Here is a 25662-nt window from a genome sequence, read left to right as displayed (position 1 = left end):
CACAAATCCACTTCAGCACCTGGTATCCTGGGTTCTTTACCTAATTTACTTAATTTTATTTACTAGGCTTTGGCTTGTGTTTATTAAACCTTGCTCGCATTGACTACAATGCTGCTTACTGACTTGGATCGGTTTAATGAACTGCTTGCAGATGATCTGGCACCACGTCATTGTGAAAACAATATATATTGCATGTTTATATAGTCTAGCACCGCAGTACACTTTTAGTAAAATTCAATAAAATCTCAAATTGTTCTATAGTTTGTGTCTTTGGAAGAATCCTAACAGAGAGGATAAATATCCAAAGCAACCTGGGATACTAATGCAAGATGGCAAGCTTACCAAATTGACTAGTAAGTGAATGTTTGGAAAGACTCTTTGGTGTGATGCCACTAAATGAGTTTTAAACATTTATTAAGAACAAAAAAAAGTAAAAAAAAATTTGTTTTACTGTTGTGTGTGTGATCTTTGTAAGAATTAATTAATTTTCTTGTGGAAACAAGTAAAGAGAATTTATGAGTATGATTGATTTTGGCACGGCTCTAAGGCAACTTTCGGACTAGGTTTAAAAGTGTAGAGTTTGTTTGGATGATGGGGGTTTGCATCATTTGTTTTTCCCCCTGCTTACATAGCCAGGAATGCCAAAGAGACTGCAGTTTCTTTTCTGAGCAGATATTTTATTGACAGCTGCCAGAATGTAAGGTGAACTTCTGCAAATGTTATAAAAGGAGTTCTGACTGAAAAATCACAGACCTCAACATTAACATGACAGATACCATAAAATTATAGGATAAGATTACAAGCAGTTCAACATAAATCAACGCTATATTAAGAAAACCTCCTGTTCTACAAATGCTGACTTTATATGGTTATATAGCCAATTTAATCTGCAATGTCTAAAGAGTGATGTTATAAATTAAGGCTTTAACAATATACACAAACAATATTATTAACCCTGAGACAATAAAGCAAAAAAAAAAAAAATTAACAATCTTTAAAATATTGATAAAACCTTGTTTTGGGGAAATTCCATGTTATTGAGAAAAATTAAAAGCTGTTATCATAATACATGCCCATTCATTCTACATGCATTATAAACACGAATAAGAAACATCTGATAGCTTCATTAGGCCTCCTGGACATCCAGAAACTTCTATTGTTTCTGACATCTGTTTCCCTTAGTGACTAATTGCAATTATCACATGGTTTGGAAGTTATGGAGGGAGAGCAAAAGGGAGAGAGAGGGAGATTAATGAGTTTGGGCAGTTGTCAGATGGACGCCCGCACAGCAGTGCTGGAGGGATCCCATTGCATTGCTGGTGGTTGAGGTTGCCAGATTGTACATAACCCCCGTGTCTGTGTCCCTTTCTCCCATCACACATCATCTCTTGTCCCTGATGATCCATGGCCAGGGACTCAGAGCCCCCAGCTGTGTCAGAGCCTATCAGTGTACAGCTCCTGCTTTAAATTCAAACAAACACACACACAAACACACACAAACACACACACACAGCAGAAACAAGATCAGAGCCCAGCACCTACCTGTGCCTTCCTACAGAGAGCTGAAGCTGCTCTGATTAAATATGTGAATGGTAATTGTATAATTATAATCAGTAATTGCCCTTTGTTTGGCAGTGCAGAGGCGGCAGCTGCAGAAGGGGCTGTTCATCCTGAGAAAGAGATCACCCACCCTAACAACACACACACACAGAATGTTCAGCAGGAGAAAAGTGTGCATTTTTAGAATACATTATTATTTAAAAAGCTACAAAAGAAAAGAAAAGCCAGGCAAAGGGAATGCTGGGTATAAAAGACAATTAAATAAAAAATAGATTTAGGAAGTGTGAAAGTGATAACTCACATGACAGAACATTGTATTTATTTTCTAAAAGCCTTTGCTTTATAACACTACAATAAGACCTTCTGTCACACTGTGTGTTTTAGTGTGTGCCCCAGTGTATGTATATGACAAGCTAAGGCTAAATTTGTGTCTTTTTAAGTTAAGTTTCTCGCTTCAGTAGAGCCTAAATTAATAACAAGATCAGAATCTATTTCTTGAAAGACCAATTAAAACAGTATTAGCTTCTTTTCTTTTCAGTTGTGTGTCTTTAAAAAAGCCTTCAGGTTGGCTGTTTGTGTGAAATGGCTACACATTAATAGTCCCAAGAGAGACACAACATGAAGAAAAATTGTTGAAAATGTTATTTCATTTTGTTGAACCCTTTTGGAAACTCCATGAAATCGCACATCCCAGGAATTGCCGTGCTCTGCCAGATAGCAACCTTTTCCAGAGTGTTACACAGAGGCCAAACCCACAAACCCTACAGGGACTCTTACTTTCATTAAAAATCATCAAAAGAAAATAAATTTTCTCTCGACGGAAGCTACGGAGGATGTGACAATGTTACAATAAACTCAACCAATGGAAAATAATATGAGAGTGAGAGACTTCCAATCTCCATTTAGATAAATTGACTCAGACAGGAAGCCATGTGGGTAAAAGAAATCTTGATTAAGAAACAGTTCTAGTCATAATATATGCTTGATGTGGGAGTTTTTGCTTAACCATTGCATTTTTCACGTAAAAACTGTTAATTTAAACCTGGTTAAAGCCCATTTCAAGAAATCCTATAAATACATCTTGATAATCAGATTATTTTATGCATGCGTGCATTTTTTCTAACCTCTATGGATTTTTGACATAAAAGTAGAAATTTTTAAAATTGCAAACAAATAAATATATCTTAAATAAATATGGCCGGTATTCATGTTTAAAATAAATGTGTTAAAATTTGTATCTGGGCTTTTTTTTAGTAGGCACATTTTACTTCATTTAGAAATAAATCCAAACAGTGGTTGATTTTTTTCCATACCACACGTGAAGGGACATTTCAGATAATTTCATATACTACCTTGTGAGTGTTTGAGTCCACAGCTGAATGTACTAAACTCCACCCACCTTAAAATCTCCCATCCCCTACCCATCCCACTGCATGCCATGATCATGATTAATTACCTCTCAGGGCTAGAGGTGAAGGCGGTCATAAAGTCAGAGGGCAGAGGCCAAAAGGTCAGGTCATGTGTCAGAAAGGACAGGGTGCCTAGTGAACTTCAGGAGTCACTTGAGGATATTTGTTGTCTTGCTGGCCCCAGTAGGAGGACATGTTTGTGTGGGATGGGGGGTGGTAATTAACATGGAGAATTGCAGTTAGGAAATGGTGCCCATTTGACCCTAAGCTTGGAGTTTCCTAATCCAGCGAGAGATGGATCTTACACCTACGCCATCTGGAGAGATGGAACACATACAAATAAACACACACACACACACACACACACACACACACACACACACTTCTTTCATTTTCACATTCAAGGACACACCTGCACTTGCACTCCCTCTCACACACAAGCATCGGGGCGACACATGCATAGACTAATTTCACACTCGGTAAGTGTAAGCCTGGTCAGTATAGGCTCAGATGCAAGCACAGATGGCAGAGCGAATGGGCTTTTGGAGCATATCACTAGAGCTTGTGTGCTGATCTACACTCTGCTTTTCCAGCCCTTAGCCAGTTTCAGACAAATGAGGAACTGCTTTCAGATCAGCTCTCACTTACCAGGGACACTTTATTATGATGGTGGGTGTGTGTTTGCACATGTGATTCCAATGAAAGTGAAATGACATGTATACTGTAGCTTGGCCCAGGATGGTGTGAGTGTGACTGGGCATTGGAGACTTGTCAATTGCAAGAACGCTTAATCTTCATGCAGTGGCAACACACCCCAAACTTATTATTACTGTGCAGTTACTATGTGTATAATGCAGCATATTTGTTCTGCAACATGCTTTAATGGACAGTCCATATTAAAAAGTCAATTGGTGAGTCTGTGTAGAGACAGGCTTGGATGAATATGATGCGGGTCCTTTGCACCCTGGCCTCAGCCTTACCCAGACTGGTATTAGAGCCAGGGCTTCCGCTGAGCCTGTGCCATCTGCGCCCCCCAAAACAGGCTGCTGGCAGAGGGCAGCACGCAGAGAGCTGTAATTGGGTTGGAGTCATGAAAAGTAGCATGGGTAGGGTGTACATTAGCAGACTGGCTAATGATAGCACTCTGCTCAACTTCTGACTGAGACGGCCTTCTGTTACTCCTCAGGTCAGATGTAGACATGCTCTTTAATGAGAGGATGTGACCGTGACACAAGGGTGAGGTTAGATAAACTTGAGCTCCTGAAAAATGTGAATGGAGTTAAATTAGCCTGGGTGATGTAGCTAGATTTTGCCTGATGTTTTATGAATGGGGTTGTAAAAAAGGGTGACCTTAAAGGAAAAATCAACCCTGAATGACTTGTGTTCATTTAAAAGAAAGCGAAGACAAATGTCGTTCGCTCTCATTTTGGCCAACAATTTCCTGTCAATACTTCATTCCTTAAAGTCACTGATGTAGCAGGTTCAATCTGTCCAAATCAGTCACTTCTTCAAATGCCCTCTGCTCAGAAAGATTAAGTTCCAAATTTTGTGCTAATGCCACCACCAACACCACTGTGTACAGAAAAATCCTGACTGCTTTTCCTTATGTTTTTTCCTCCTATTAAGCATGTACATTGTAACTTAAAGATCAATGTCACCAGGTACAGCAGGATACAGAAGAGAAGTGGTAATGGTTAAGCCTCTGGGTTACTGATTGGATGGTCGGGGTTTCAAGCCCCGGTATTACCAAGTTGCCCTTGTGGCCCCTGAGCAAGGACCTTAACCCTCTGTACTCCGAGGGTACTGTGACATGGCCGACCCTGTGCTCTGACCCCAGCCTACTATATTGCTGGGATGTCCGATGAAATAGCAATTTCCCTCTGGAATTTAAAAAAGTAAAAAAAAGTAACAAAAACAAGAGCGAACCAAACAACAAATTAGAACCAGAATCCACACTAAACACATTAAATATAAAAAAAATTTGCTTTATTATTAACTTTTTATACCATTTCAGTTTTACAAAAATGTGCAAGACGGAAATATGTTAGGTCAGCGTACACCCAAACACTGCTTCTAAAGGAATACCTATACAAAACCCTCGATCAATGATAATTTCAGCCTGCATATTTTAGCTTTTCTTGTTTCCTGTCTGAAACAGAACTATAAAAGCACATACAGTGAGGAAAATAAGTATTTGAACACCCTGCAATTTTGCAAGTTCTCCCACTTAGAAATCATGGAGGGGTCTGAAATTGTCATCGTAGGTGCATGTCCACTGTGAGAGACATAATCTAAAAAAAAAAATCCAGAAATCACAATATATGATTTTTAAACTATTTATTTGTATGATACAGCTGCAAATAAGTATTTGAACACCTGAGAAAGTCAATGTTAATATTTGGTACAGTAGCCTTTGTTTGCAATTACAGAGGTCAAACGTTTCCTGTAGTTTTGTATCAGATTTGCACACACTGCAGGAGGGATTTTGGCCCACTCCTCCACACAGATCTTCTCTAGATCAGTCAGGTTTCTGGCCTGTCGCTGAGAAACACAGAGTTTAAGCTCCCTTCAAAGATTCTCTATTGGGTTTAGGTCTGGAGACTGGCTTGGCCATGCCAGAACCTTGATATGCTTCTTACAGAGCCACTCCTTGATTATCCTGGCTGTGTGCTTCGGGTCATTGTCATGTTGGAAGACCCAGCCTAGACCCATCTTCAATGCTCTAACTGAGGGAAGGAGGTTGTTCCCCAAACTCTCGCAATACATAACCCCCGTCATCCTCTCCTTAATACAGCGCAGTCGCCCTGTTCCATGTGCAGAAAAACAGCCCCAAAGCATGATGCTACCACCCCCATGCTTCACAGTAGGGATGGTGTTCTTGGGATGGTACTCATCATTCTTCTTCCTCCAAAAACGTTTAGTGGAATTATGACCCAAAAGTTCAATTTTGGTCTCATATGACCACATGACTTTCTCCCATGACTCCTCTGGATCATCCAAATGGTCATTGTCAAACTTAAGACGTGCCTGGACATGTGCTGGTTTAAGCAGGGGAACCTTCCATGCCATGCATGATTTCAAACCCTGACGACTTAGTGTATTACCAACAGTAACCTTGGAAACGGTGGTCCCAGCTCTTTTCAGGTTATTGACCAGCTCCTCCTGTGTAGTTCTGGGCTGATTTCTCACCTTCCTTAGGATCATTGAGACCCCACGAGGTGAGATCTTGCATGGAGCCCCAGTCCGAGGGAGACTGACAGTCATGTTTAGCTTCTTCCATTTTCTAATGATTGCTACAACAGTGGACCTTTTTTCACCAAGCTGCTTGGCAATTTCCCCGTAGCCCTTTCCAGCCTTGTGGAGGTGTACAATTTTGTCTCTAGTGTCTTTGGACAGCTCACTGGTCTTGGCCATGTTAGTAGTTGGATTCTTACTGATTGTATGGGGTGGACAGGTGTCTTTTTGCAGCTAACGACCTCAAACAGGTGCATTTAATTTAGGATAATAAATGTAGTGGAGGTGGACATTTTAAAGGCAGACAAACAGGTCTTTGAGGGTCAGAATTCTAGCTGATAGACAGGTGTTCATATACTTATTTGCAGCTGTATCATACAAATAAATAGTTTAAAAATCATATATTGTGATTTCTGGATTTTTTTTTTTAGATTATGTCTCTCACAGTGGACATGAACCTACGATGACAATTTCAGACCCCTACATGATTTCTTAGTGGGAGAACTTGCAAAATAGCAGGGTGTTCAAATACTTATTTTCCTCACTGTAACTGTCTAGCTACCAAAAAGTTAGTAAAGAAAGTGGCTCACATCAATAAGTGGAAATAAACCCTGTAAGGCATTTTATTCTTATACTCACATACAAATCCACAATTTTGTGTGAAGTATTGGGTCCTGACTTGCCAGGGCTGAAAAAATATGTGAGGGTTTGGATAGAACTGGGAGGTCTGGTGGAAATCCAGTCAGGACAGTTTATCAAACTCTGCTGGCCGTTGTCTTATGAATGTCTCACCATTTTAAAGCCGTCACACTCATGATGGACTTTGTGGCTTTTCTCTACTCTGTAATACTCCTCATCCCCCTGTCGCCATTCCTCCATTTCTGTCTCTGTACTTGCAGCCCCCACACATTGTTATTTCAATACAAGTATTATACCTCTCTCAAATGCCTCTTAGTTATATTTAGCTGTCAGGGTAATGTGAGGATTTCCATCACTTAACTACAGTTAAATTTATATCATTAATGACGATGCCCTTTTAAATATCATGTTATTATCAACAAAGTGTAAACCTCAGTCATATGTGCCACATCTTTGGAAATGTAGCAAATGGACTTCAGTGAGGAACCTGTAGAAGGCTACAATGACGTAGTGAGGCATTTAAGCTTCAGAGCTTTCAATGTGCCTTGCTATATTTCACCTTATCTCCTGAGCCAGGGATGTCAAGGCAAAACAGACATCACCTGGGAAAACCTCTACAGCAAGCCTTCAGAGACTTGCTTATAAACCAGTGGGAATGCTGTGAACAAATTAAAAAACCAAGTTATAATTATCATTATTTTTATGTCTAATGGATAGGATAATGTTTTGGAACGTACAAGCTCTACAATTATACAGTCTAATGAATGCTCCTGCAACATTGATACCAAATCAAGCAAATCAAGGAAATATGCCACCAGATTTGAGCCTTTCTAAAAAGTAACCAAGCAATAAGAGCAGACTAAAAGATCAGTAAATGAAAACACACATTTACATTTTAACAATGACAAAAATAACTGACTGACTCAGCAAAATAAATTTCAGACTTAGAAGTGTTTAAAATTTAAGTATACGCCTCTCTCTCTCCCTCGCTCCCCCTCTCTCAGTTTTCCCAAAAATGTTTTGGAGCCTCCAGTACTACGGGTTCCAGTGTTTTTTTAGTCTCATGAATAATTGTGCTGTATGATTGCAGTCTGCAATGATTGAGTATTTCCTATTTTTTTACATGTTCATTTTAGTATTTTATGTTGCCAAAAAGCATTCAGCTTCTCAGGGCCTCATTTCTTCATCAGACCTAACATCCTCTTACTGTGGCTGGTTTTACTAGAGCTGTATATACTATATATACTTATATATATATATATATATATATATATATATATATATATATATATATATATATATATATATATATATATATATATATATATATATTATAATAAATATCATAAATTGGATATATTTAATTGGGAACATACAAGTTACTACCCTTCTTCAGATTAAATATCCCAGTCTCCTTATACTAAGCATAATATTTGGATTATTTTCCCTGGCAATTAATACAACACAAATACATCCAACCAAATTAAACTGTCACCTTGGTTCTTTAGCAAGCAAATGACTCCTCCTTCCTTCCTTCCTTCCTTCCTTCCTTCCTTCCTTCCTTCCTTCCTTCCTTCCTCTCTCTCTCTCTCTCTCTCTCTCTCTCTCTCTCTCTCTCTCTCTCTCTCTCTCTCATTATGATAATGTTCCCTGCACAGATATGACTGTCTGCTAGGCCTGTCCACCTTTATTAAGGCATTCTGCATTAAAACTCTTCCCCTGTCATCCTCAATAGCTGTCTGCCAGCCTGCTGGAGTTGCTTTTGTTGCACTCAATCCGTTCCCCCTTTGAACTGAAACGAAGTGACTTGGTAATGAGTTCCTCTCTCTTTAGGTTCATGACCCCACTGAAAAAAAGGAAAAACAATAAAAGGGGGGGAAAGGTGGACAGTCAAAGATGAGGAATCATTTATCTCTCTATGACATTCTGCTACAACATGAAATAAAACTTTGTGAAATTTCCCAACATTTCTTTATAAAAATATGATTGACATTTTCCAGACAAAAAAAATCCTAAAGCCAACAAGACAAAGTGAACCTAGTTTATCATATCCATGAAGGTAGGGAGTTCTTGTCTTATTAATTACCTGCCAAAAACCATATGCTGGCTACTGGTGAGCAAATCATAATGGTTGTGTTCTGCACACCAGTAACCAAACTTAAATTATTGACATTATTATGCTTAATACTTCTCTTCATTTTAGTTTGTGTTGGATGATGCCTTTTACCCAAAATCTATTAATTTTTTTAATTCTTTAAATTAGAGGGGATTTATTTCAAGCACTTGAGGGTCACGACCCAGAAATGGTTTATTGCCAGCCCCACTTTTTTTTTTTTTTTTTTTAAACAGGATTTGTCTCATCTGATTAAGAACCCATCGCCTACGCAACATTAGCCTCTACACACAATCGAATGAATACTGTAGCTGTTAGAAAGAGTGACAGGCAAAAGTACACCAAGCAAAGCTTTCTTTATTTACTTTCGTTTTCACCCCGGCGCTTTCCTATCCAGTTCCTTTCCTCCGGCGTCTGCCCGCCTCACTCACGGATCGCCTTTCCCTGGCATCGGCGACCCTTCCGCTCTTCTCTCTCTCTCTCTCTCTCTCTCTCTCTCTCTCTCTCTCTCTCTCTCTCTCTCTCTCTCCTCTTGATTGCTGTCGCAGGACTGAAACGCAGAGCACTGATTAGTCTCATCAGCTGCAGGTGTTTCTTACAGCTTATTCCGTCCGGCTCCACCCTCCACAAATACATTTACTTTTCATCTATTTCTCTTTAACATAATAATTATAAGTGATGTGTTTTGTTTATTTTCTTTTATTTCTATTTACAGATCATTGTTTAGTGTTTATTAATTGTATGTGTGTGTGAGAGAGAGTGAGAGAGAGAGAGAGAGAGAGAGAGAGAGAGAGAGAGAGAAAGCGAGAATGGATAGACAGCTTAGCTTTTCTGCCCTTCCTCATCCCACTTTTTTTCCTCAGGGTCCTCACCTTCATAGCATACTTCATTTTAGGCATATTATTACCTGGTTATGGCCTGTGGGATACCACACCCACCCACACACACACACACACACACACACACACACACACACACACACACACACACACACCTGAATAGTGACTATAACAGTTACTTGTTTACAGTCTCGCATTACAAGCGCTAAGCTGAAGGGTTTGTCTAAGGTCATACTTTCTACTTTTACACCACACACCTCAAGAATAAGGATTAATCAACATTTACTTAATCTGTAATTCACAGGTTGTGCACTATTCAGTGAAACAGGTTTTCATTCAGAGTGTTTCTGCAGTCTCTGTGGGTTCTCCTATCTCTGTGCTGCAGGCTGAGCCTTGCTGTGCACGTCATTATGAGTCTCGGTCACTGCTGTGGAAGACCAGGAACACTGCTGAGAGGAACAGCCAGACCTCAGGCTAGAAAATAAGTGGCTGGTGTTCTGTGGGATCAGGGCACTGATGGCTCAGTCAGAGAGCAGATATAACTGGTTAAAAATGGAGGCTCAGGTAACCTTAACAAACTGTAACTTCCACATTGTCTTCAGAATTGTCTTTAAGGTACTCATAAATTGGAACAATAGAAAAAGCTTTTGTCCTGCAGTCCAGGGATCACAAGGTCAAATCGTAACAATGCCACAGCCACCTGTGGCTTGGAGGGCTGTTTGGGTGGGAAAGATGGCATTATTCTGTCCACTGTTAATTAGAGTAACATTAAATAATGACAATATCATATGTGCAGAGGAGTTCAGATATTGCTTTCGTCCAAGTGTATTCAGCTGCGCTGTGACACAGCATGAGCACCAGTTTGACAAGATATGGTGTCGGGATTCATGTGTCTTGGAAGAAGCACAAACAAGCTTTCACCTTTCACAGCTGGTAGCTGTCATATGAGAAAGGAGTAGGTGGGAATTGGCAAATGTCCAAACTTGGAGAAAATAGGCTATAATTGGACAAAAAAAAAATTTTTTTCTATTATTTTGGTTTCCATGAAATTACCTAGTAATCATCAGTATCTCCATGTGCATATTGCCTTTTTCAAACTATAATGTAAATATGTGAAAAGGAAAAACAACTAACAAAAGCATTCCCTAACTTTGCAATCTGTGCATAATCTGTGTGCAATCTAGTAACATAAACTAGATAATTTTAACCATGATCCATTAAGACAAAGATTAAATAAATATTACAAATTGTGAACATTTTGTTTTGTACAAAATAAGCAATTATTTTATGTTTGTAGAACTCCAAATTACGGCGTGCTCTTCATTTAATTTCCTTTTTGATCACTTACAAACTATGCACTATTCAGTGTTTCCAATGCAATCTCAGCAATCTCTGTGTTCGAAGCTGAAAATGGTGACACTCATCCAAAGAGAGTCTTATAATACTAAGATCATGCCATAACACCTGATACAGAAAGAGACATACAGAGCATGTGAGAGTGTAGGTGAGAAACGAATAAAATCCCAGGAGAGACAGAAGAGCTTATTTAATTCCTTTAAATTGCTGAACACCTCGACCAGGCTTGTTCTATTTTTAAAATGCTGTATGTTGACTTGTTCAGCAAACTGATGACCCCACATTCTCCTCTGTCTCCATAGCAACAAAGTCAGAGGTCAGCACCCATTAAGCTCTGTTACTTCTAATCATTACAGTTCCCTGCTGGCTGTTTTATTGGGTAGAGCATGACCTCTGGTCCTTTTTGACCCCGGGGAAACAAAGAGGTCGCAGACTTTTGGCCACACACCCAACAGGGAGTGATGACCCTGAAATCCTGGTAGCTAATGATGGGGAAAAGGCCTAAATAATGCGATGCTGCTGACTCATATTGCCTTATAGTTTAGCAGAACAGGAACTGAAACAAGAAAAACAAACAGACAAAACAGAGCATGTCAAGGTGATGAACATGTACATTTCACTTTTTTAAATAATTTACACAGACTAAGGTTGCTACCCTGTTCAGTTTTTCTTCTGTGGTCTCAGAAACCATTAAAATGGCCTCAAAATGTCTCTACAATGCAACCCTCTTTGAAAATATGACAGGATATGAATTTAAATGAATGTGAGATTTGGAAAAACCTGTGTCCTTCTGCCATCCCAGATAACTGGGTAGTTGTCTCCAACCTCATGATTTCCATAGAGACTGACTCACGTGCCTGTGTTCCCTTCTGGGATTAATCCTGGCCTTACCATCCTATGAATGGGTAATGCCACATTATTACATGTGCCTATGTTTGTTTGTTTGCTTGCTTTTTTTTTTAAACAGGTATTTTCTAACATTTATCTACTTATTCTGAACAACATTTTTCTAGCTTGGATTGCATTAATTATGCTCTTTCCCAGTTAAGTGCATGGAATGGGCCATTTATCTACCACATCACATATGTATGATTATCTAACTGCAAGCAAACTAGCCTGCATGTCTGACCAATAGACATTCCCATAGAGAATTCATCCAAACACATTTAGCATTTACCCATAGCCAGTTCACCTGGTTTTTGGGAGTAGAATGAGAGGAAATCAGATAATTGAACATCTAATCATATTCATATTCACTCACACTCACTTGCCCTCTTCACACTTCACACACTCCTTGATCTTACTGGCACAATCAGTGGAAGTGAGAGATGTTTATGTAATTGAGAGCATGTCTTTGTAATTGATGCTTGTATCACTGGAAGCTGGTGAGCAGATTGCTCAGTATTTTCATGCCCATGTTGCTCATAGGAGATGATTATTAAAACTTTAGAGACTTCATCGTCATTGTAGTGATACAACGAAATTTGTAATAAATAAATAAATAAAACAATGATATCTTATTGAAACTTTACAGTGGACACTTAGCATGACAGAAAATAGTAAAAATCATCTTTATGGCTTTAAGTCACTCTGCCCTCTCTCTGTTCAACTCAACTTTTTTTTAAAAGATGCACAGCATTTAATGACCTGTTTCATCTTTCTCTCTATTTTTCTCTCATCAGTGATGGGTGGAAAGATGGGAAAGCAGTGCTTTCATGTTCTCCTAACTACACCAGGCTGCCCACTGTGCTGCCAAGTTAGTTTAATTGGCCCATAATTGGCACTGTGTGCCGTGGGCGGTAATGTAGAATGGCCTTTTTTAAAAGGGTCTTCAGTGGAGATCTGCATAGCTGGTTCATTAAACATTCATTAAACCTATGTTAGGATTTAAGTAATCAAATGAACAGCATATAAAATTGTATATTTGGCTGATGCATAAAACATTTAATATCATGGTTTTCTTCTATTTTCTTCTACAGTTTCAGAGGGATCACTTGACGTAAACACTATTTAATGTGAGCATAAAGTGCAAACACCTTTAACAGTTAATAAGCAAACAGTGCCAGAAACAGGGCTGACTTTAAGGATGCAAGGTGCTATTTTTTATTGCTATGTTTAAGTAAGCCCAAGCTACCAGGAGAATTTGGTAAAAGAAAGGTCCTAACTCATCCTGGCTGAAGAGGATGAAAGAGTGTGCACAGTTTCTTGACAACAGAAGACCAACCTCCGAGACCTTTGTTGAGCTTTGTTGTTTAATCTAGAAGTTGATAGAGAAGTGTCACGCATAGTTGTTGGCGAGACAACAAGTCATGTAAAGAATGAAACACAATAAGGTATTGACTACTTTCCAATGACTGCATGTTTCCAAAGTGTTTCATTCATTTTATACCACAGCAAATTTAACTGAAGCTTTTTACACTTTTTCTAACATCTATAAGTCAAGCAAATTCATTAGTTAATCACCAATATTATAAAAACTGTTGTTAACATTTTTTGATGCTAAGACAAAAATGCAGCTTGTCATGTTACCAAGAGACAAGAAAGACCTTTATACTTTAGGGTTAAGATACTTAATTCTTAGAAGCTTCTGACCAATCAGGTTTGAGTATTCAGCGGAGCTATATATAATGATAATAGCTGAGAGTTTCACTAAACTGAACTTAATTGTCAACACTACAAGAGAATAAGAACTACAAGCCTTAAACACCATGTTAGTAAGGTAAGAAAATATGGGCTCAGCTTTTAAATATTTTGAAAACAACTAAGCATTTTGGATGTTTTTGTATATTTTTGGTCATAGGCTTCATGCCCCTGTCATTCCAAATATATGCACTTATGTTCTGGTTTATCAGTAGGAAATACACAGAGTTATTCTGACGTTCTGGAGGAACGTTGTTTCATTTCACTGTGTACTGCGTCAGTTATATATGGTTGAAATGTCAATAAAAGCTTCTTGACTTGACCTGTATGTGTCGTCACAGAATTTGAACTTTTCCGCTTGAATTAGTTAAGGTCTGGTTGATCATCTTCTATGTCTGTCAAATGTCTCATTTGGTAAAAGTACATGGTTCTTGGGTAAATGCTAGAGCACTGGCTTGCAATACTAGATATAAAAGCTTCTCAGCATGCAGCATTCCAGCAAAGATTTTCTGCCCACAACCACAGTGCTAGAGCAGTGTATACCCTCCCCCCTCATAGTTTTAACAAGTGATTCTTCCCCATATGATATTGAGACTGTCTTGTTCCATAGCGTGAAAGATAATTGCATTGCTTCAATTTCTCTGGGCCCACCTTAAAAATCTAATCTCTGTGGGAGACCAAGGTCCTGGGTGTTTTTTTCAGTCGGGAAAATCATGTTTATGTTTATAGTTTGCTCTTTTTGGCAAATAAAAAAAATTCACTGATCCAGCAGCTACAGATTCTGGTTGGCACTGCCATGCTATTGTACAATGATGTACTACTGTGGTCCCCCTATTGAAAATATTGATATATTTCTCTTGAAAACACATACTTCCAAAATTGGAACACATACTAAAGCAGCTCCAGGGGACTCTTATTAACCACTGCCAGCTGAAGCAGTGGACTGCAAGCCACCTTACAAGGAACTACAGAAGGCTCCATTTGATTTGGATGTTAATGGCCTGTAGCGTCCACCCCCTGTAGAGATCTTTCTATTTGATGAGAAGGAGACTAGAGAAACCATGTTTTTATCCCCATGTTATCCTAAATTGGTCATATGCCAAATCCCACCCACTAGCCAGCTTTACCCTTTCACATAGCAACTACCGACCAGGGAGCTTGAAACCTACCACATCCTTACTCTGAGACATGTGAGGTCAGCCATTACATCTTTTTAATCTGCTTCATAGATAAAAGCACTCAGTTGAAAGTGCTAATATTCTGGAGCTCACCAATACACATGGATGCCTAGTTCTGATTGTTCTGTGTTGTTCTGGAAAGCGTAACTCTAACCTTTAAGCTGAAGAGAATGGGCAATTTTATTCGTTCATACTCTTAAGTGGCTTTGGCATTGTTTTCTGATCAAAAAGGAAAATATTATTTGACCCCAACTGTAAGCCCTTGTCAAATTAGTGTGGTTAAAAAAAAATTAAAAACTTTTTGATGTGCTGTTATAGCCCTTGATAAGCTTTAGAGTAATAATCGATCATTCTACCCTGTTGTATTATTTTCCTATAATGGTGCATCCTATTGTTTTTTTTATGTCTTACTCACTATGATTTGTTGCTGCAAAGGAGCAAAGTGCAGTAGTGGATTTAAAAAGTAAGAAACAATTAAACAAAAGCAGGAGTGAGCTGCAGACAATATGATGGTCTTTGTACTAAGCCTGTAATATGGTGAACAACAGTGTGGGAGTGAAGCACATGTTCAAATGAGTTAAAGCTGGCATGCTCTTCTATCAAGCCTTACTCAAAGATCAGGAATACATCACTGTATGTGTGCAATTCAACTAATATCATCTTTCTTTCATTTATCAGTCTGGAGCAGAGACGGAGAGATGCCACATGTTTTGTGTTTTATTTCAGGGTGATATATCTGAGCTATCAGTATCAATGTTTCAGACTTTGTTCAGCCACCCATCTGTTCTACTTTGCTTTTTATAGTGCCTAAGAATCTGGTGTGATTCATTAAAGGCATGGACCTCATGAATTTTAAATCCTTAAAGCTCTCCACATAACATTGATGTTGTTGTTAATCTCTTATACTTTTTTGTATCTCTATCACATGCCTTCTGTGAAACTATAATTTGAGTAAAGCCAGAGTTTATGTGCCACTGAAGGTAAATGAAGGAATTAATGAATCAATGAAGGAAGGAAGGAAGAATGGAAGGAAGGAGAGGAGGAAGGAATGTTGCATATACATACAACCTACATGCAAACAGGTCATTATCCCATTCATTGTGCTTCCTAAAGTGTCAGTATGGGAAGTTAATTAATGTTACTCATAGGGGGAGGGGAGGTTCAGGGCATGTAGCTATTTTGGGTCATGATTGGCTGCTCTCTCTCTCTCTCTCTCTCTCTCTCTCTCTCTCTCTCTCTCTCTCTCAGAGCACCATTATACATCCTTTTTTCCCTTCTTTTATAATGTAGATGGCTAGACTGTTAATAAAAGAAGAAAGAAGAAGAAGGAAAGCAGAGAAGAAGATGAGAGGGATGACAACAGTTATTTTTTAGATGGATTGATTCAATTTAGCACATATTTGCAGCATCAGGTGACATATGGACGTGTTGGTCTCTCTTCATTTTAGGAATGCAGCAATCTTCAATGTGGGTGTGCTTGCATGTGAACTACATGGGTGGGTGTTTGAAAATGAGACCTTTGCCACTGGAGTATTTTGTGGTGAAAATCTGAAATTCGAAGTCTCACTTCATTGTATGTGTTTTTTAAACTAATTGGGACGAGAGAGATCTGCATAAATCTCTAAAAAGGCATTCTGTAAAAAGTTGGTGCTAGTATTTCTGAGTTAATTGCTCTTTAAGGTGATTATTAGTGTCAGTAAATAGTAGCAACTATATCACAGCAGCTGTTCTCTCTGTGTCTCCCATTCACATTTACCCGAAGTCACAGCATTCTACAGGAGGTGGTGTTTGACATTGCTCTTTAGTGTTCCGATTTGAGAAAACATTTAACACGTTTTTTTATAACTCCCCTCCCATCTCCCAGGATAAGAGTAGAGGCAGCAAGTGCTCAATTATAATATGTATTTTCTTTGTAAAATATTAGCTTTGAAAAAAAAGGACATTCAATTAACCAGTAAACACACAATCAAATGAACACATCATTCTATAGTACTATTAAGTATAATTTGCTTGCCTTGACTTTACAGAGAAAATAATATTATGAGCTTAATAAAATAAGCTGGGTGGTTATTATCTTTTTTATCTCCTCAAGCCCTTTATCTGCTTCCACCTCTCTTTCCTGTGGTTTAGCACATCCTCTGCTCTCAGCTGGCAGTTAGCCTGTATATCTGCACACAGCCACCTCGGCCTGATGTGGTCCGAGCAGGCCTTACTGTCATTGACAGGCAGGTTAAAGATAGCCAAATGTGGCAAACATAGACACATATACACCTTCTTATCACCTCCACACTTCCGCTTTGAATATGAGCTGAAATGTAGACAGACGGCTAAAAGTAGAACAGCAATAATAATGCATAAAAAGGAAATAAGCAGGAATTAAGCATTTGCAATGTCAAAAAGATAACAACACTTGAACCACACAGCAGAGGAAATAGGGACGATAAAACTGCACAGTTATGTCGATAAGAGTTAAACAGCAAAGCCACGTTGACAGAGGTTTTACACTCGGGAACAAAGGGAGCATGAATAAAACATGAAGATTTCCCACAATTCTGTAACACATTCACATGACAAATCTTTAAGTGTTCTGTAAATAATAGACCGTAGTGTGAGTGTGTCTGCTTTTATGTGTGTGTAGTGGATGTACTAGATCCAAAAACATTTGAAACAGTCTCTAAACCACTAAATGAATAATGTAACTTTGTGCGTGGTTGTGTGTGTGTGTGTGTGTGTGTGGGGGGGGGGGGTAGATTAATATTGATTCTTTTGTCTAACTATCTGGCTATCCAACTAATATGGGGTTCAACAAAAGATCTGCAATAATTGCAGATCGTGTAATATCTGCAACAAAACAAAAAAGCTATAATGACATTATTAACACACTAAAACCCACATAAACAATCATAAACGGTCGCATGCAAAGTGTTAATTCTGCTGTTTCATCAGACCTATTTTCTCTGCTGTTTGTGTTTTTCACTGATATCCAATCAGCAACACACTTTAAGAATAACCTGCCCATAGGTGCTGTTGTATTCTGCAGACTGAACAGATTATGAAAACCACACAGTTGGGCCTATAGACTTTACTCATTTTTCCAAAGGAAAGACTAAAAACCTTCTTTAAAAATATTTGATTTTAAGGATGTTTATTTATTCTTATTTCCAATTTTTAAATAGCTCTTCCTTGTAGAGTAGCAACCATGAGAGTGCATTTAGGTGGGAAGCAATGCAGTCACACAGTATCTAACATGAGGTACTGTTGCTGGAGGCTAAACAATAAATGATGGATCAGGTACGACTGTGTCAAACACACACACACACACACACACACACACACACACACACACACACACACACACACACACACACACACAGACACACAGTGTGTGATAGGCAGTGGTAACTAAACACTAAGTGATGAATAAGAATGTTAATGCTCTCTGTCAGCTGGTCCAAGCTTGACAAATCAGAGAGCAGCCTCTCATGTGACTGGTTTATGATGGATCGCGATGCATAACTGATTTAGTGAGAGAGAGAAAACAAGAGAGATGGAGTGACAAAAGGAGGGTAGACAAGTAATTTTATGACTACTTCACAGTCTCTGCCTGCAGATTCCTCTGTCATGTATCATATTTTCTCTGGATAAGTGCTTTAAGAATGTCAACTTAGTCTGGAAAGACTTCCAGTATTATACATTATTATTATTATTATTATTATTATTATTATTATTATTATTATTATTATTATAATATTATATCGTTATATATGTGTAGTGCTTTTTTTAGACCCTGACCCACAGCAGTTACAAGCTTTTTAGCACAACTCCATAACATCTAAACGCCAACCCATTCCAAGTCAGATGGTTTTAAGGAAATACTATTTTAAAGAAGCGTGCTGTTTAAATGACTGTTCGTGTGGATGAATAAATAAAGATGTCTCTGGTTTTTACTGTAATAGCCAGGCACTACCTGAGTGGAGTTGTTTTTGTGGAATCCCAGAGGAAGCTGTAGGCCTCTTGCTAGTCTTCCCTGTAACCTCTCAGCTGGATCACTGCACACTAGGGGCAGCTGCTCTTTTATTTTGACACTGTGTCGACTTTCTGGATTGTGTCTCAATTCTTCAGTGGTGAAACAATTGTAGGATTGTCAATGCCTAGGGGTATTGCTCAGTATTGTATGTGCATGTTTCATTATTATATAAGGCTCCAGTTTGTTGAGCCTTTGCCCAATGTAGCCTCAGATTCCTCTTCTTAAGGTGCCTTTCTGCTTACCAGAGTTGTAAAGAGTGGTTATTTGAGTTACTTTAGCCTCCCTAGCAGCTCAAATCAGCCCAGCCATTTTCCTGAATTCATCAGCCCATATCAAATTATTGAAGAACGGCTGCTTATTGGATGATTATTGTCTTCTGTACCACTTAAAATTCAGGGATTATTATGTGGTATATTCCAGCAGCTCAAAAGTTTCTGAAATAATTAAACAAATCCATCTGGCACCAATAACTATGCCACAATTGACATCACAGAGATCTCTGTGGTGATTTCTAATCTCAGAAGCTTTTGAATTGGATCTGCATGATTTTATGCATTGCACTGCTACCACAGCTGAGTGGATAATAGCATTATGTATATGTATGTATATATGAATACTGTATGTGTGAATATATATGCATGTGTGTGTATTTGTATGTGTGTGTGTGTGTGTGTGTGTGTGTGTGTGTGTGTGTGTGTGTGTGTGTGTGTGTGTGTGTGTAGGTGTGTGTGTTTGTGTGTTTTTGAGGGTTCAGAGAACAGATGCCATATCACTTATGTGCCCTCTCTCTCTTTCATTATGGCTGACAAATCAGCTGTCACTCAGGCTGCAGTCCAATTTACACCTAATGACTCACGCATGCACACTGAAGGCAGGGCCAGACCTTTTCTGATCTCTCTCTCTTTCTTTCTCTCTCAATCTCTCTTCCTCTTGCTCTCTGACACTGCATCTCCCTCTCTTTCTCACTCACTCTTTTCCTCTCTCTATCTGTAAGTCTGTCACTCATATTCTCTCTTCCTCTCTCCTTATGCACATGCTCACACATTTGCAGATCATTGTGTGGAGAAAGCTCTGTGTGTGTGTGTGTGTGTGTGTGTGTGTGTGTGTGTGTGTGTGTGTGTGATTGTGTGTGTGTGTGTATATGTGTGTGTGTGAGTGTGTGTTTGCTCCTCCTCTCCCTCCAGCCGTGCAGTCAGCAGCGGGATGCTGTGATAGAAAGAAGAAGGAGAAGAGGATTAAAGAGGGGGAGAGGCAGGGAATGCTCACTCTGGAGGGAGGACCTCGCCTTGTGTTCAGGATGAAGGGATGACACGTTGTGCATGCTTGTTAATGGGACTATTCATTTGGAGCTTAACTCGGGCTTGGCTCTGTCCGTCCTTCCTTGTCTCACTCTTAGACTCGGATCTCCCAGGAATGAAATGGATTCCCTGACTTTCACCTGTACAGCACGGCAGGAGCTCGATTGACGAGTGAACCCTCGTTCAGAGAGCATCAGGGGCCTCCTGCTGAGCACCAGTCTCTCTGTGTCTCTGTGCGACTTCTGGATCCTTCATTACAGCATGTTTGGACTAAAGGCTCCGCTCTACTATCTGTCTGGTATGATGGCATTAACTCTATATAGCTGTGTGTGTGTGTGTGTGTGTGTGTGTGTGTGTGTGTGTGTGTGTGTGTGTGTGTGTGTGTGTGTGTGTGTGTGTGTGTAGGGGGTCAAATGGCAGATAGAGGAGGCTAGAAGGTTAATTCAAACCAAGCTCTGGTGATTTCGAGGTTAAGGAGAGGGCGGGAGAGGCTAGAGCTGTAAGTGGGATTGAGAGAGTTAGAGGCAGAGAGAGAGAGAGAGAGAGAGAGCGAGAGAGAGAGAGAGAGAGAGAGAGAGAGAGAGAGAGAGAGGAAAGAGAGAGAGAGAGAGAGAGAGAGAGAGCCTGAACAATCAATACTAAAACTAAAACAACTATATATATATATATATATATATATATATATATATATATATATATATATATATATATATATATATATATATATATATATATATAACAATAAATACTAGTTTTAGTTTTTGAAAAATGTCTGTGCTTTCTTTCTTCCTCTATTATAAAAAAAAAAGCGTCACTCATCAGCCTCAGTGTGTTTCGTTAAAGAGGTGGAGTGAGGAATGTGTTAGGTTCTAACACACATCTCACTGTTCAGTACGAGAGCGAGGTGATAGTTTGCGTTTTCACCTAAATATGGCTCATTAACAAACTAACAAAGAAGAGTATTATTGTTATTACTCGAAAATGAATTATTTTTGTCAAGTTCAAATAACTTCCATCTGTGTTTATTTTTTGCATATAACATGCTCATAAATGTTTCATGACACTGTCATGGTTATCGGAGGTGTCACAGAAAATGCGCTGGATTACACCGGTCTTCCTGTTTGTAGTACTACCTCGTCTGTTAGGGTATCCACTAACCCACAGTGCTCTCTCACCTTTGACCCTTAACCTTTGACTCTTTAATCCAAAAGGTCAGATAAGTGTTCAATAGTCAGAGTTGCAGCGCTGGAAAATCTGTCTGTTGCCAATTTTACAGGAAGACAGGAAATGCAAACAGGGAAAATTAGCTTGATGTACATTAGAGAGGCAGGATACTGCACTATTCATACTGTTTGTGTGTGTGTGTGTGTGTGTGTGTGTGTGTGTGTGTGTGTGTGTGTGTGTGTGTGTGTGTGTGTGTGTGTGTGAGACTGTGGTCGATACAGCACTGTCAGTCCAGAGCTTGTCAGCATTATTAATAAAATAGGCAGAGACTGCCACACATCACCATCTGTGCTTGCATAGTTGCTGCTGCCACACACATACACACACACACACACACACACACACACACACACACACACACACCACACACACACACACACACACACACACACACACACACACACACACACACACAGATGATGACACTAACGCAAAACCAATTCCTTTTTCTAAAACCATTAACATTACTTAGAATTTACAACACGTCAGTCTGCTGGTGGGAACAGAAACTTGTCCATGTTGAATATTTTACAGCAGCCTGTAAATCACACATTTCTGTTAATGATTAAACAATATTGTTACGGTTTTGCCCCGCTCCTGTTTGAAAAGATCAATTTAAATAAGCAGCTCACAGATGTAGCTGATGGTAAAAGTGCTTATAAAGGGCATAACCATGTCTCTGACATGATTGAATGACGGTAGTTATTTATATGTATGTGTGCGAGAGATAGTTTGTTTGTAAGTGCTGTTGCGAGTCTTGCTACTTCATGTTTGTGTGAGAGTGTGTGTATGTGTGGTAAGTGTATGTGTTTCTCTACCCCCCCACTCTTTTCCACTCTTCTTCGCAGTGGGTAGCCAGCCATCCTTTGATACTCTCCATTCTCTTTACTCTTTCACTCATTCACACACAGAATAGCACTCATTCCCATAACAGCCACCCCACCCCCCCACCCACACACTCACTCACACACACACACACACACACACACACACACACACACACACACACACACACACACACACACACACACACACACACACACAAAAACACCATCGACTGCTCCTCCCTTCTCTCAACCACCGTTGCTACAGTGACCATGTCAGACACTTGCTCATCCCACCATGATTACTTGAGTGGAAAAGAAGCATTCTAAATAAATAAATAAACAAATAAACAAACAAACAAACAGATGACAGGAATGATTGGATGAAATGAGGCCAGAAATAAAGAGAGTGAAATTATGAGATGAGACATAGGAGATATTAGTTATATCATTCATGCTGCAGACAGAGAGTTATGAATAGAAGATGAGTTGAAATGGATTATAAAAAAGTAAGAAAGCATGCAGGTAGGTGAAACACTGTGTCAGGTAAAGGTCTTGAGCTTCTCTGTTTGATATTTCTTTAATCTGTTACAGGAATATTAAAGCATTGTTCAACCCACACATCTGTAGCCTATGTCTAATTACTGCTGATAAACAACTTTTTAAAGATTTTCCTACTGAGAAAATAAGCTCAAACCTATTTATTGAAAACTCACTTATAATGAAAATCCAAGGGCAGTTTTGGATAGTCTTCAGATCCACCTCGACTTAGACCAGGATGACTTCATGAAGTAAATAAAGATGTAAATCTGGGGCTCTTTTTTCTGAAGGGAACAATTTGTGTAGTTAGGTTTTGCTTGATGGTGTATGGATACCACACAATTTTCAGAAACTATTTCCCAATAATACAGTGTTGATGGCAGTATTTCTAAACTAAGATTGAATGCTTGAATCTGATTGGTCAGAAGGTGCACAATGTTAAGCTGATTTACAGTAAAACATAAGACAAATAGCTTTGAGGATTTTTGTTATTTCAAGAGAAACTTGTTATATGATATATATACTCCAGTGGCGGGCCGTGCATTTGGTACCTGGGCCTTCAGAGGGGATGTACCCGACTTAATCCACCTCTTAATACCACCACTATCACATTGCAATTATAGAAACCATCAATACTATACAAAAACACAATATAACAACGTGTGGCATTACAGAGAGAGAGGCATTTCACATATGGAGGGTGAATACCATTTTACTAAAGCAAGAAACCCAGTTAAGACTCCAAACCTATACACTACAACCACAACTGTGCCACCTACATCATCTGGAGCAGTTCAGAATCAATATTTGTCTAATAACATGACAAAAACATTACAATTTAAATAAAATACAACCTACTCAGCAGAGAGGCAGACTATAATTTGCACCGCTCCTCAGAGACTGTAAGCCAGTGGTACCGCTCGTATTCACTGGTCTGGAAGTGGTAAACAAACCCTTTTCCGGGCTAAGACAAGCTAGCTAGCTTCGGGGTTGGCCGACCTCTCCTCACGATATCTAACTTTCTTGAAAACGGATTTTTAAGTAAGTCCGAGACGAAATGAATTTCTCTTTCTCTATAGGTATAAAAAAAAGTCTAACTCAGATGTACTAAAATGTGCAGCGTGCATTTGGATGTTTCCCTCTGACCAACCAATCAGAGGATGGAAAAATGCTGACGCTATTTTGGCCAGCTAGCTGCCCTGTAAAGCAAATTTGAAATCTTATTTGTTAAAGAAAACAGAGCAATTTCTTAAGGAGACTATGGTGAAAAAAAAAAGGCCAGCAGAACAGACTTTGAAGGCCCTGGGCAGATTAGATTGACATGGCAGCACAAAGAAGCTGAAATCTGATTGGACAAAAAATCTAACATCCACATACACGTACTGGAAGCAGTGCAGCCAAGAGATACGCTACGAAATAAAGAGAATAAACTGTTGGGAATAAATTTATAAAATTTTATGAAACAAATATTAGAACTTAGGTTGTAAATGTAGGTCAGTGCTTCTGATAATGTTTAGACCAGCAAAGAAAGGCCCTGACAGCCCACCACTGATATACTCTATATAGACAAAGGTTTGTGGACCTCTCAACATTACCCATTTAGTCCCTATTTGCTGTTATAATAACCTTCACTCTTTTAGGAAGCCTTGTGGCTCAGTCAGCCACAAGGCATGAGTAAAGTCAGGTACTGATGTAGGGTGAGGAGGCCTGTAATTTATTTATCATTTCAAATAATCCCAAAGGTGTTCACTAGGGTTGAGGTCGAAGTTCTATAGCAGGCCACTCAAGATGCTTCAACTTGCCTACAATTCATCAAGAACATCTTTAGATCTCCTCATCATCATAATATGAATGTAGTTTTTTATATATTTATTTATATTTATTACAATATTCATTGACAGTTTTCAACTACTCTCCCTAGGTGTGGAAATATTTTATACTGGTAAAAACACATACACTAGATATTATACAAATATAATGGGGACTAAATCAGGAAAAAATTTGATGCATTATTTATTTGTGCTCGTGTAAGTGCTGAGGTAATATTTAATCTTGTTTTATAGTTTAAGAGATTTTTAGAATTGTGTAAGATCTTAAATCATATGGCAGGGAACTGTGATAAATGAGGCAGCAAATAAGGGAAAGAGAAAAATATAGAGTGCAATGTCTGTGTGTATGTGATTGTTCAGGAGGCTTGATTATACTGATTGAGAAGTGCAGTGTGTGCTCCTAGATGTCCAATGTCTCTTACATTTATCCACTTACATGTGTCTGCAGTGCCTGGCTTTATAAACAGCCTTCTTCTTGGAGGTGCATCAGGGAAAGTGTGTCTAACTGAAAAGCAGTGAATAGCAAAAGCACCAGCTGTGCTTCTAACTGTGGCTCCAGAGGCCTCGACCACAATGCTGTCACTCACTCGTTTATTTCTAACTATGTGCAGGTTGTTGTTTAGAGAGACACACAATAGCAGCAGCAAGACAATGTGTTTAACTGTGTGCTAAACTGCAAGATCACTAAGTAGACATCAGTAGGCATTTGCGTCTAAGGATCTCTTACCATAGAGGTCAAGCAGCAGACTTTTTACCAAGACACAGAGGCAAACAAACAGAGCACTAACACCGTATTTGTTAAAAGGTGGACCTTCTTTCATTTAATATAGGCAGGTGTGTGTGTGTGTGTGTGTGTGTGTGTGTGTGTGTGTGTGTGTGTGTGTGTGTGTGTGGGTGTGTATTTGTAGGTGTGTGTGCATGTGAGAGTGTGTGGTTAGGCAAAATGCCAGCA

The 25662-nt window shown here is 39.1% G+C and overlaps 1 protein-coding gene and 1 long non-coding RNA gene across 7 annotated transcripts in view; one reads left to right on the top strand and one right to left on the bottom strand.

Moving 5' to 3' along the window:
- LOC310729409 (genetic suppressor element 1-like) overlaps positions 1-25662 on the top strand; it is a 69786-nt gene that overhangs the window by 5267 nt on the left and 38857 nt on the right. For 2 of the 6 annotated variants that reach the window (XM_083547546.1, XM_083547554.1), the window contains exon 1: positions 20101-20591. The exons of the other annotated variants lie outside the window; for them this stretch is intronic. In XM_083547546.1, the coding sequence (XP_083403672.1) occupies positions 20555-20591 (37 nt within the window). In that variant the 5' untranslated portion in view covers positions 20101-20554. Of the gene's footprint in view, positions 1-20100; positions 20592-25662 lie in introns of those variants that run through there. 6 annotated transcript variants of the gene reach the window in all.
- LOC310728338 lies at positions 760-8397 on the bottom strand. The gene is made up of 3 exons (XR_014534243.1): positions 8338-8397; positions 1622-1691; positions 760-1458 (listed from the first exon to the last, which is right to left on the bottom strand). It is a non-coding gene; the product is annotated as an uncharacterized lncRNA (long non-coding RNA).

Source organism: Silurus aristotelis (assembly GCF_946808225.1).
Source record: "Silurus aristotelis genome assembly, chromosome: 7".
Taxonomy (NCBI): Eukaryota; Metazoa; Chordata; class Actinopteri; order Siluriformes; family Siluridae; genus Silurus; species Silurus aristotelis.
The sequence above is the reverse complement of the archived record's forward strand: the minus strand, read 5'-3'. Positions and strand labels throughout refer to the sequence as shown.